The sequence below is a fragment of the Monopterus albus genome, unplaced genomic scaffold (genome assembly GCF_001952655.1).
Source record: "Monopterus albus unplaced genomic scaffold, M_albus_1.0 scaffold5.1, whole genome shotgun sequence".
Taxonomy (NCBI): domain Eukaryota; kingdom Metazoa; phylum Chordata; class Actinopteri; order Synbranchiformes; family Synbranchidae; genus Monopterus; species Monopterus albus.
The window spans coordinates 452,860-466,156 of NW_018127885.1; the positions used below are offsets into that span (position 1 = coordinate 452,860).

Below are 13,297 nucleotides of genomic sequence, written 5' to 3' on the forward strand. Positions count from 1 at the left end.
TCCCTACAGACAACAGTGCTGTCATATTCTGCATGCCATTTTGAGGGCGAGGCTTTAAATGTCTATAAATTAGGAAACCTAATCTGGCATACACTTGGGAGGGCAACAGCAGCTGCAGTTGAGCCACAGTAGCTCTATCTGACAGAGTAGGCATGACTCAGCTCATTAAAGAGGCGTTTTGCCATCTCTGCCTCTGCAATATTTTTGCAGCAGCATAACTTGCTGCTGTGGAATACTACCCTTGTGGAGTCTCTGAATGTGATAAAGCAAGAGAATGAGTGTACAAGGAAAATACAGCAGTAACACACACACACACACACATAAGTGGGAATCTGAGAATGATGCAAAGATTCATTTTAAAAGCTTAAGTCTGTGATTGGTAACTTTAAACTCTTAAGAGTTATGTCGAACTAGTCACTGTTTTTGATGCAACACTTATCTAAAATCATGATTCCACTGCATCACCTGCAGAACTAAAGTGCCCAGGTTATTATCAAACTTAAAATGATATAAGTACTGAGACTAAACTGATCAAACACAAATTCCTTCCTCATATTAAGGAAGCCTTCACTGTCGACACTCCATACATGCCTAACAGACAAGGAGCTGTGGTCAGGAAGAACTTGATTTCTACAATTTAGACATTTCACACAACAAAAAATAATTATGGCAGCTAAATTAGATGAACTAGGGTTACACCTAGGGCTGGGAAATAAAACTTTGATTCTGATGATTAATACTACTACTACTGTTACATTAATTCCAACCATAATCACTGAGCCTCAAAACTGTCTGACCAACTTTCTGACCTAAGGTGTTTCCAGCAAATGTGAATAACATCTAATGCCAAGTATCTACAGTATCTTCAAAGAGGAACAGAAAAGACTGCTTCTAGCCAAAGGCCATCATAAATAACCCAACAACCCTAAAATAGAGTGAGTGAAAAAAAGCCTGTGATCATGCCTGGGGCTGGCTCTGTCAGGTCCCTGCTCTGATGTTGGCATTAAGGACTAGATGGAACCCTCTGGGTAACTCTGACTAAGATCTGGATAACATCTGATGGATGTGAAAGCCAAAAAGCCAGATTAAAAAGTCCTACTTTAAATGTTACCTAGTTATTACATTTAGAGCAGTAGTTTGTCTCTGTGGCAAGTACTCTTAGTTGTTTCCACTGGACTGTGTGACATGGGAATGAGATCAAAGATCAGTCGCTATCGGTAAAACTGTCAGCTAAAGACAAGATGATGGAGCCAGGCCATTTCACATCTGCCAGTATGACAATTCATTCAACTGATTTTAATAGGGTAGAAAAGAAAACCTCCAGTAAAAAAAAAAAGAAAAAAAAAGGCAACAGCAGCAGCCTGAGTCCACAAAGGCATTGCAGATGGGCCCTGACCATGTAATTTCACTGCCTGACATTTTCTCCCAATTTTGTCACATCTAACCCATAGAAATATGCAATTAAAATTCAAAAACTTATGGCAGACCTAAAAGTCATTGCAGACAAATCACTATGTTATACTACTTGGGTGTACTGTGTCACTCCCAGCAAATCCCAGCCAGCTGCACAGGCAGTTCCCACAGGTTCTTAGAGGGTGCCTTGGCTTCTCTTCCTCATCTTTCAATGTTTGGCTTTAGCCAGCACTGGAGAAAAAGGAGGTGGGGAAGCAGCAAGTGAAAGATGACATGGTTGAAGATAGATGAGTGAGCAAGAGAGAGGAGGATCCTAAATTTATTCCTCTTTTTTCATCAACTTCCTCCCTGTGGTGACCTACCTATTGTTCAGACATGCCTGCAACGTGAGATGTGAGACAAATGTATGGGTTCATGGGTGGGGTCACTAAGAATGAATGCCAAGAAATTCTTAGATGATTATGGACAGATGGCCTTTCAGACTGAATAAGCCACGACCATTTCATTTAAATTTTACACACTGAAGTGTTTAGCCAGAATAGTTTGAAGGAAGATGACCACTCCGGTCTGAAAAACCTGCTCTGATATCTGATGCAAAATTTCCACTTGTCCAAGGGAGGAAGATTAAACCATTGTTAATCCGGGAAAACCTGTCAGACTGGTTTCATTAGTACACACATGGGTTCTGCTGTTGTTTCCAGCTGACACCAAATTCACAGTGAACTAAAGTAGCAAGGCTCATTATTTTCTGCTTCACTGAATCTAGCATCAACAGGAAACAAAACAATGCGTAGGCCTACATTAACAGGATGAACCCCGACTTCCTTCTTAAATAGTGAGGTCTTAAAACGTGTTCACCTTTAGGAAAATATTAGCATTTTTCATGCTTATAAAAGCAGAAAATTGGAAAATGATCAATATACTCTATCACTCCAAAGCTCCTAAGAGAAAATGGCAATAATTATAACTTTCTGCTAAGACACTGGTCAATTGAAACTGAACTTAAATAGCATACAGAAAATAATGCATGCTAACACTATATTCCATTAATTATGCCTTCAAGGTGTATTTTAGAGTGTAACACTAGCGCTTGAGTAATCACAGCACAGCTTAAACAACCAAGTGATAGTCTGTGCAGATTCTCAGTCATCCAGGTCATAGTAGGCTGAAGAAAAAAAAAAAAAACTTCAACTGGACTAGGTTTTTAGGTCAAAGACGTTTCACCTCTCATCCAAGAGGCTTCATCAGAAGAAACATCTTTAACCTAAAAACCTAGTCCAGTTGATTTTTCTAAGTTTTTTCAGCTAACCAAGTGAGAGGGAATTTCAGTTTCTCATGTAGTCAGTTTCTAGCACTGAAACTCTTGAGTTCACAGAGGTTCAAAGTGGAATGAATGTTATATTACATGTTCATATTTCATAACAAACTACATGCATAAAACAAAGCTAGCTCTCATTCAACTGTAAATATTTCAATAAATCCCCTCTTTTCACTGGATCAGTCTTGGATACAAGCGGCAAGATGAGAAGGATGAAGTAAAATGTATGACATTAGTATGTAACTACTAGCAATACCGGTGGCAGTGTGTGGGTGTGTCTAAGTGATTTCACGAAGCTTTCTATGCCTGCTACAGTACTTAACCAGCAGTTGGCAGGTAAGCTGCTTTGAGGTCAAAAGAAAGATAAAGAGAGTAAAGTTTAGAAAATGATGAAAGCATACTGCCCTGTGGTATAATATTAACTAAAGGAAGTAGGAACACATGGGGTATGTGAGCTTTGCTTGGGGAAAAAAAAAAGTTAGTAAAGTTGTGAAAGACTGAGGAAGTTGAAAAGAGTGGGAGGTGGACAGAGGTTAAGAAGCAGGCCAGCTTGCTGCTTTTTACACAGGAGATTCCTCTGACAAGAATGTGACCCATTTTACATTCACAGAAGCATTCAGAGCAGAAATGTACTGAGCATGCGTGTGATTCGCTCTGTGTGAGGGGGAGGGGCACGTGTCTCTAATCTTCACATTGTTCTGAACCCAGCGTGCATGTGTAGTAATGGCTCTGTGTTGCCGTGTGAGGCCTGACAGCAAAAGCAAATGTTTATGTGGTGAATGAGGTCAGATTTTGCTACGGGGTTATGTAGCTGCTTTAGATAGACAGTCAGCAGAGATTTTCTCAAGTACTTTTAAGAAAATGAAAAACTATTGCTCTGAAGCAGCTTCAAAACAAAATGATGAATTCTTTGAGAAACACTATTTAAATATACTGTACACAACAGTATATTAAGAATCAAAGATATATGTGAAAGCAAGAAGAGAACTTGGTCAGAAATCAGATTAGTGAGGAAGACCTGTGGAAAAAAATATAACATTATATATCATTCAAATATAACTACTGTAGCCAAAGCTAGCCCTGGATATCACTGTATTTTAGAGTTTTACTGATTGTCATTGCATTTTACATATGTTACATTTTCAAAAGGTTTTAAAATAATCTAAATAATCTCCCCTTTAGCTGACAAGGATTTACCCAGTTATAACTTTTAATATATTGTTATGCCAATACTGTATATTTGGAAGGCAGTTATAATTCATATAAATAGTATTCAAAGTCCTCCCCAGTGTGAAAACTGAACATATGAAACCATTATCACTACATCAATTTTATGCAAAGCCAGTGCAATTTAAAAAAAAAAGCCTACCTCAGAAACTAGTACAAGATTATTTCCTGTGTTTAAAGTATAGTTATAATGTTATAAACATTCTCTTTACAAAAGATTTGCAGACTTTGGTAATCAGACAGTGTCTTATGGTGAAGTAGGCACTTTTTGCTTCATACTTTCAGTCTTAATTTCAGTCATGCCAACCAGTATGGACTCCGCTGAACTAAGGCAAAATGGGGAAATGGAAAGTTTTTTGATACTTTTTTTTTTTTTTTTTTACAAAAGAAAGGCAATGTGAAACAATCAAAAGGGAAATTCTAGCCATGTCTCTACAAGGAGAAATTGCACAGTGTGTAGTTCAGGTATTAATACAGAAGGAAATAGATTTGGCTCTACTCCACCAGGCTTAAATCAGGTAAATGCAAACAACCTAAACAAAAGGAAATGATGACTCATGCAAAAGAATGCAACACTATGGGTATCTCAGAACATTAATCATCGATGTCTTCTTAACTGCTCATGTGCTGAGTCAATACACAGGAAGTGTTTTGAAATGACAGCAATGGAGACAAAGCACGTAAGAGGATAATGTGAAGCATTAGCATGAAGAACGGGAGTAGATTAACACACAGCCATCATTCTAACAGCTAACTTGTCCCACAATCATTTTAGTCATCAACTGCACCCCAGCTAATGCTAATTCACCTCCCTGCTGTTATGCTTTAGCAGACTAACATAGTTAGCTAAGGCTCCTGCAAGCATACCAAGATGCCTGCCACACAGTGTCAATCTCTGTTTCTAATGTAATCTGATGCCACATGTCTTATCCACGTTTCTCTACTTAAAGAGTCAGGGTTTTTTTGGGTTGTTGTTGTTGATCAGCAGCCTTTAAGACTTAACTTTGGGTTCTTTTTCTTGTTGGTAGTGCATCCTACCAAAGAGTTACTTTTAGGCTTTTTTTTTTTTTTTGTAAAAAGACCAAAGTGTCAAAAAGGCACCTTCATCCAATGCAAAGTTAATAGAGAGCAAGGTGTGCATGGTTTTCAGAGTATGTATGACACGTTGCACTCTGTCTCTATAGCAACAAAGTAAGCAGTAAAAACAATGGTTATCCTAATGTCATACCTGTAGCTCACACCAAGCCACCTCCACAGTTGTCTCTGTGTCCAAGCCCTTGTAGACGGTCTTGAAGGAGCCACGTCCAATTTCTATATCAAACTTCAGAAAACGCCCATCTGGTGATGTTCCTACTGCTTTGGTCTCTGCCTCTTCGATGTCATCCTGCACTTTTTTCTCCGCTTCTCTCTGCTCTGCCTCTGCTCGTGCCTTGGCAGAGTCCTTATCTTCTTCCTCCCCCTCGTCATCATGATGTACCCTAACCTCAGTGGTGCTTTCAGGTTCTGCTTCAGTTGGCAAATCTCTTCCTAAGCTTGGTGCAGAGTGAACTGCTACCACCACCCCTCCATCAAAGATATTTTGTACATTAGTATGCTCCTGCTCTGAAGGCACTATATCCACCTTGGCTATATCTTTTTCTTCATCTCCTCCACCAGTCTCCTCATTTTTAGCTAAACTTGATCCAGCTGGCAAAAGTTGAAGAGCAGCAGCCACCGGCTGGCTGCCAAGGGACAGCTGCTAGTCGCTGAATCCGTTGAGGTGCAGGGATAGGTATCTTGCTGGGTAAAGGGAGGGCCAGTGCCGTAGCATTGGAATCACTGATGACACTGCGACGCAAAAAACGATGTTCTGGGTTACATCGATCACGCTCCATGGTGTGATGCCGGCGTCTCACTTCTGTTGGCTGGCACTCGCTCACCATCGAATCTGAACTTGGGCCATTTCCACTCTTCTGAGGGGGAGCTAAGAACTTCACCATTTTACTGTCTGGCTTTCCCGACATCCCACAACACACACTAAGAGTAAGCGGGTACAATATCTGAAATTTTAAAATAAGGATACTTCCATGTCCGCCATGTAAGCTTATATAAGCAGTACCTGTGCTTTAAAAAGAAAAAAGATAGAATTTGAAGGATTTTCTATCTCTGCTTATCTTTTGTTACTGCTCAAAAACAGTCTTTATATGTATAGCGCTGAGATTGGAGGTTTAAGATGGGAGGTGTTTTCTTGTAAATGGAAAAAGACTGAACACTGCAGCAGAACACAGAGTGCCGATGTTGATACACAAGTCTATTCAAGTCCACACCATCCATTCTGTAAGACGCTCCTATCAAGCATAAGGAATCACTGGTGAGGAACAAACACACACAGCCTACCACAGGCACCAAACTTCCTCATGTAAGCAAAGGTAGAAATGCCAGTCACTCCAGATATGCTCCAGTTCAGTTTCACTGCAAAAAAACAAAACAAAAAGAAAACAAAGTTGTCTCAGATGTTTAGAAAAATAATCATTGTCAACAAGATTTGTAAAACACCAACCTAAGTGCTCATAAATAGAATTTACAGTGTCCATAAGGTTTACATTGCTTTACTCAGAAGTTCAGCAGAGAGATACCATGTATCAAGTGCTTCAGACATTACCACTTAAATGCATGTGCATTTTTAGTGTACGGCACTGAACCACTAGATCCTTTTGCGATACACTTTTGATTAATGAAGAATAAAAGGCTCCACAGTTCCTCTTCTCTGGTAAGATTTGTGGTTTTGCCTTGAACAGTAAGGCATGTTTGCCTTCATTGCAGCTCCTAATGGGCAAGTTGATTATATTCTTCAGCCCAGTTAATATACCATTCAACTGATTTGTTTAGTTATGTGTAACTGTTTGACTAAATCAAGTACAAATATAAATAAGCATTTAATTATGTAATGTGGGACAAATCCCAACTGCATTAGATAATCCTTATGAATGACACACTAACCTCTCCTTGCCTCACCTTTGTTAAATACCAGAAGAAACTAATGGAGCACAGTTGACAGCTAATTATCTCTAATTATTATACTCCCCAGTATAATCAAGAAATCATATATCATTATTCAAAAGGTTAGTGAATCTAGTCTGCATTGCTACTAACATTATCCACTATCAAACCCGCTTCTGTGCACTAACATTAATGTGGCTGCAAACAGCAACGCTATTTAGATCATTTGTTGTAATGCTAATTATTAGTAGTCTTGCATCACACCATATTTTACAGTGGTTTAAATAGGGACACTTGTAATAGCAATCTTACTACTTATAAATCATCTACAGTATACCCTGCCATGGTTGCAGCCATTACCAGTGTAGGTAAGCGCAATGTCAGGAATACTCCCTATAATGTTAGTGGTAACAACATTACAATAAAAAAAGGACAGCGCGTATAATTTCAACTATTATTTTAGTTAACCTAAACCTTGTCTTACGTACCCATTTCTTCACTGCTTTATAAATGATACCACAGCCATTTGAAATGGCATCATCGACCATACAAAGCGAGGAGGAGCAATGTCTCTTTGTTAGCTGCCTAACAAGCACGGCTAGCATAGGGCTAGTTTTAGCAGGCGTTAGCTAATCCTTAACCAGCGAGTCATTAACCAACAATGAATGATTTCCACGTCACGTCTGTTTTTAATATTTTCCGCTGCGTTGTTACCAATTCAGCTTAATGTTACACTAACATAACGTCAGATGACCAACATTGTCATTTAACATTTCCGAGACCATTAGTATTTAGCTAACACTAGCGTTTAGCTACACTATACTGATAACTTTATCGTACCCACGTCCAGTTTCCATTCCTGGAGGAATATCATTACAGACCGTGCGAACACAACGGATACCTTGAGACAGTATGACACCGGTTGTAAAGCTAGCTACCAGACAGTGACAAACAGCGCCACTGTACAAACTAAGCTAACGCTAACTAGCTAGGCGGATCTTGCTATTGGCCTATAAAGCTAGACTCACGTCTTGACTCTCCCTATTCAAATTTAACATTATCTGAAGCGACAACACAAGCGTGTCTTTGTTACTGGGCAGTATACGAGTATAATTTTACTTGCTAGGGCACGACTACCATTAGTAACCGAGTGGTGCACTAATGACATTTGCTTCTGTTTAAGCTATTGTCCGTTAGTAAATCTAGTTTAGCTAACAGTTAGCAATGTAGCTAACCCTTCACGTCCTAGTTAACGATCGGTGCCGGGTGGTAGATATCGACCTACCTCACAAATGACGGTCAGTGGCACTGAAATTATCTTCAAAGCATGAATCCGATTTAGAACGTATAAAAGTGAACACATGTACATTATCCTTTGGTCTCAGGCAAAGAATCTGGCCCCGTCGGTGAATATTAAAGATGAATTTTGCGGGCTCACTTTCAAACAAGCGTCGCAGTTCCTACATGTTGACAGAAAACGGGTTTTCCCCCCCCAACAAAGCGCGTGCGCCGATTAAGCATGACATCATAACCATAACACACTGAAGCCTAGTCTATCTGAATGTATGCATACTTACAATCAAAAGCAATTTGAATTCAACCCTAAAATTGTTTATAGTAGATGGGCTTAGATATAACTAATTCTAATTGCCATGACATTCATTTAAAGAAAAGTTTATCCAAGAGTCAATTTCTTTTGGAATCTGTATATGTAAAATGTTAATTTGAAGAAAACATGCCCACTGTCATAGAAAGAAGAAGCCTTGAAAAAATACATCTAACATTATACATGTAATTTGTCTGGATAATACATAGGCTAGTTCATTTGTGTTTTAGATTCCCGCCTCACTAATGATGTCAGAAGTGAACCCGAACCACTTACTTCACTCAGAACTTTAAGATTGCATTGAGACTTTTTCATTTACAGTAATGCCATTTTTCTGAACAAAATACTGAATAAAATTACAGAGTAGGCTATACTATTATATCTTATTATTGCATTTAGGAGAAATGTAATTTGTATGTGTGAAGGCTAATATTTGATTGAACATTCTATTTATAGCCTTATGATATACGTATAGAAAGCATTTCAAAGAATTTTTTTTTTTTACAAGTCATCTATTAACAAATATGGTCCTACTATTAAAACGTGGATCAAAATGAACTGTATGTAAGGCTACTAATCTGCTGCTCTTCAAGCTCAAATTTATTAGACCACAAATGTCTGGAAAAAGCACCCCCATTGTATTCTGTTATAATGACTGCCTAATATAGTATCATGGCATATTGTTATACACAACTCAGTTTCGTTCTGGGGCCTATTTTGTTTACTAGAAACTCAGTAAAACCATTATATTTTGTAGCAACCATTTCAGAGATGCATATTTACAGGTAAGCACTGCCCCCTGATGGTTGCTGACTAAACATACCATAACAGACAGAATCAGAATCAGCTTTTCTGGCCAGGTGTGTTGAACACGCCAGGAATCTGACTCTGCTACAGTGGCCCTCAATCTGTATGTGCAATGTTCTTTCGTAAGATAATGAGTAAACAAGATAAGACTGAGAGAACATAAAAGAAAAAGAATGTGCAAACAAGAAAAAGGCAACACTGTATCTCCTTTTTAATTATTTTACACGAAATGAAATGGCTGCTGAAGGCAGTAGCCTATGTTCATAATGTCAAATGGTTATTTAATATTTAATATCAGAGAAAGGTAATCATTGAATAGTAATAAACTATTTCCATTGGTGCCCGCGCATAAAAATTAATTAGAAAACCCTCCAGACCATTACGTTTACTGTTTTCATTATATTTATTATTAAAAACGAGATATTTTGGCAAAATGTCAGTAGGTCTACTTTCAGTCTACACCCTCCCACCATTAGGTCGTGAACGCGCGTTTAAAATTCAAGCGTGGCCAGGAAGACTGTCGTGACCGCGCACTGGAGGCTTGACGTCACTGAGGCGCCCTGGCTTTCCTGAGCCGCTGGTACTGCTGGAAAAAATATGGGAAAATCAGATAGGTATCTATCGACTAATTAACATAAAATGACAGTTTCTGCTGCTGATTTCCATTTGACAGAGGATCCATTATTGGTACTGATTTGAGTTTCACGAGACAACGAGAAAGGTAGTTTGTTTGGAAAGGTTTTTTACCATTGGCTATTGTGTTAGCGAGAAAAAAATAGAGGTTCTGCTTGACCACATAAATTGGATGGACTAGCTTCTGAATATCACAGCAGGCTAACGTTACAGGTACGTGCATTTGGTGTTTTAGCCTTTTCCTTGATTAATACTAGACTCGCAGTTAGGTATGTGAAGCTCAGAATGAAGAAATGTGTAGCTGAAAATGAAATCCACTCGTTGAAGGAGGAGGAAAATTGATAGGATTTGATATGGGTGTCTCCAAAGCAAACCCTGTAGCTACATCGTCTCTAGGGTTGTGCCAAATGCTATAATTCTGGTTCAGTGTGTCACATCTTGACACCACATTTAAATGATCTCATCATGTCACGCATCTAGTTATTCAGCTGACAGACACTTGCTTCTTTGTTTGTTCAGTCTTACAAGCTTGGAGATTTTTTTTTTCTTACAACGTCCACCGTGGACAGTCATCTTTTCCCTCCCTTGCTAGTTTTCACCCAAAACGTCAGTACATTGTAAAAACGATTCAGAGGCTGAAGATTTACTCCACATACAAAATATACGAACCAATTTACATACGTCTCGTGAAACCGACAGCTGCTTAGAGCTAATACGTCGGTAAAGGTAGAAATACTAGCCTTTACTGTTAGCTGGTATGTTAACTGTATGTTAGCTGCTAGCAAGGCCATGCAGACTGCCTAAATAAACGGCTGTGGTGAAAATGTTACTTAAAAACAAATATACAACAGAGCAAAAACCAGAATAGTAAGATACATATCCGTGCATAAATCTGCTTGAAGTCTAACTTACAACGTTAGACACCAAAATGGACTGACAGAAGGGTTTTGACTGATTCAACTTAAACTTTAATAAGGATAAAATTAAAACAGTGGTTCCCAAACTGTGCTTAGGTATATGCTTAATTGGTCATTTAGGGACAGTGTTGTTCTAAGGGACCTTCTACTCATTTTCATTATGTCAAATGTTTAAAAGTGAACCAAAAATTAAATGATATGGAAAACCCCCTGTATATAAAAAAAACCCCTGGCTTGTTTGATATAGCGCACCCATAATTTGATGTACCTTTATTTGGTTTTTACTGCTACTTTATCAATTTTACATGAATTCAGTTGTCTTGTTATTTAATATGATATGGTTCTGCAGTTTATAAGGGGCATGTGTTTTCTTTGCAGATCGGTGTCACAATTTGCAACACTGGATTGCTTCTGTTGCAAGAGAAAAGTCTGTCAGGATTATCTGTTTGTGAGAGTGTATTGCATCAGAGCTCTGCTTTATCATGAACATTGTGCCAACGGTCTCCAGTTGAAGCAGGATTTGCACAACTGGTGAAAGTCACAACGACTAATTCAGCAAGAATAAATACAGATACTTGAGGTTCTCCTTGAGTTTTACTGCCAGTTCCATTTTTCTTTTTAGTAGAAGATGTACGGTAGTGCCCGCTCTGTTGGCAGAGGGGATGCCAACCATAGTGGAGGGAGAGATGGGGGTGGTAGTGGTAATCAGGGATCTGGCCGTTCCCCTCGCCTTCCACGCTCTCCTCGGATGGGGCACCGTCGCACCAACAGCACTGGAGGCAGTGGAGGGGGTCCTGGAGGAGCAGGAGGCAAGACGCTTTCCATGGAGAACATCCAATCCCTCAATGCTGCTTATGCCACCTCAGGACCAATGTACCTGAGTGACAATGAGGTTGCCATGGCAGGTGACCACATTCCCAAAAGTGGTGGGACAGTGATGACCATGGGGAAACCGAGGGTGACGTATGGGTCAAGGAGCAGCAGCAGCAGTGGGGTTGTGGCTGCTAGCACTCCCAACATCTCCACCTCAGTACCTGCTAGTGCTGTGTTGCCAGCTGGCATGATAGCAGGTGATGCTCTAGCTTTCGGGGACCACCACATGGCATCCACTGTGCCCCATTCTCTGAGGCAGGCCAGAGACAATACCATACTTGACTTGCAGACCCAACTGAAAGAGGTATTTTGCTCATTTCTTTTAGTTTGCAGATTTTTGATGAAGAGGCTAACTTACTAGGTTTGACAGGCTGTGAACTGCTACACAGTATTTATGTGCTACTCTGTTATACTACTTTCTCAGGTTCTGCGTGAGAATGAGATGCTGCGGCGAGAAGTGGAAGTTAAGGAGAGCAAGCTCAGTTCCTCCATGAATTCTATCAAGACCTTCTGGAGCCCGGAGTTAAAAAAGGAGCGTGCTCTCAGGAAAGATGAGGTTTCTAAGATTGCTGTCTGGAAGGAACAATATCGTGTGATTCAAGATGAAGCACAGGTGAGTGTTCCCTTGTATTTGTTTGAGTACATAGACTAGATGTGTCTGCCTCAAAATTCCTGTTTCTGATGTGTTGAACTCCTTTTTCTCCATTTGAAGAGTGTCATCAATCTAACAGGATCAGCCATGTTTGGCTGAAAAGTGAATTTCACCCAGTGTGTTAGCTTTAGGACAAATGTGCTTTTCCTCTCTCTCTGCATAGGTTCGAAGCAGTATTTGAACATCTAGTTAATACTCTTATATGCACCTATATGCTTATGCTTAATAGATGAAAGTGGCCATAAATCTAATGGGTGCATTAGCATCTCTGTATGCTTTAGAAATTACTGCATGTGGTGAACATGTTTAAGATGTGTAAAAAGCACAAATTTACAACTAGGTGTACGGTATGTGTAATATTTACTTCACTAGTCTTTTTCTTCTCTTTTTAGTCCTGCCCATGAATCAGGGAAACACGTTTTTTTTTTCTCCAATCTGTGATCTGAAGTGTCCAATCGCTAACTGTTTTCAATAAATAGATGTGTCATTCTATAACAGACTTTAGTGAAGGGCAGTTTCCTGTGTCCTTACTCATGTCTCTTCCAGGCAGTCTCCTAGCTTCTCCGGGCAGCAGTAAGTGAATTGAGATGTACCTTATGACGGTGGACCGGAACTGCATACAGGAACAATCAGTTAAGGGAACTGGGATGTATTCACAGTCTTAGCAAAATTTGAAACCAGTTCCACCAAAAGTTAATCAGTTTGTCATCTTTCATACATAAACTGTACACATATGATTAACAAAAATGTATAAGTGAATAAATATAGGACAAGTTTTGTGTTTAAAGTCAACAATGAGTTGTGGGAATTATTTCATTAATGAAGAATAGTTTTTGTTTCATCATGATTCTTAATGGTTGGGTAGACCTGTA

The 13,297-nt window shown here is 39.3% G+C and overlaps 2 protein-coding genes across 2 annotated transcripts in view; one reads left to right on the forward strand and one right to left on the reverse strand.

Moving 5' to 3' along the window:
- LOC109967841 (serine/threonine-protein kinase WNK1) overlaps nucleotides 1-8,448 on the reverse strand; it is a 28,519-nt gene extending 20,071 nt beyond the window's left edge. The window contains 3 exon segments of the mRNA XM_020613699.1: nucleotides 5,187-5,657; nucleotides 5,659-6,409; nucleotides 8,223-8,448. Coding sequence (XP_020469355.1) covers nucleotides 5,187-5,657; nucleotides 5,659-5,961 — 774 coding nt within the window. The 5' untranslated portion in view covers nucleotides 5,962-6,409; nucleotides 8,223-8,448.
- Nucleotides 8,449-9,859: 1,411 nt separating this feature from the next.
- The window catches only part of LOC109966721 (ELKS/Rab6-interacting/CAST family member 1), a 22,952-nt gene continuing 19,514 nt past the window's right edge, over nucleotides 9,860-13,297 (forward strand). The window contains 3 exon segments of the mRNA XM_020611810.1: nucleotides 9,860-10,196; nucleotides 11,279-12,077; nucleotides 12,198-12,386. Coding sequence (XP_020467466.1) covers nucleotides 11,529-12,077; nucleotides 12,198-12,386 — 738 coding nt within the window. The 5' untranslated portion in view covers nucleotides 9,860-10,196; nucleotides 11,279-11,528.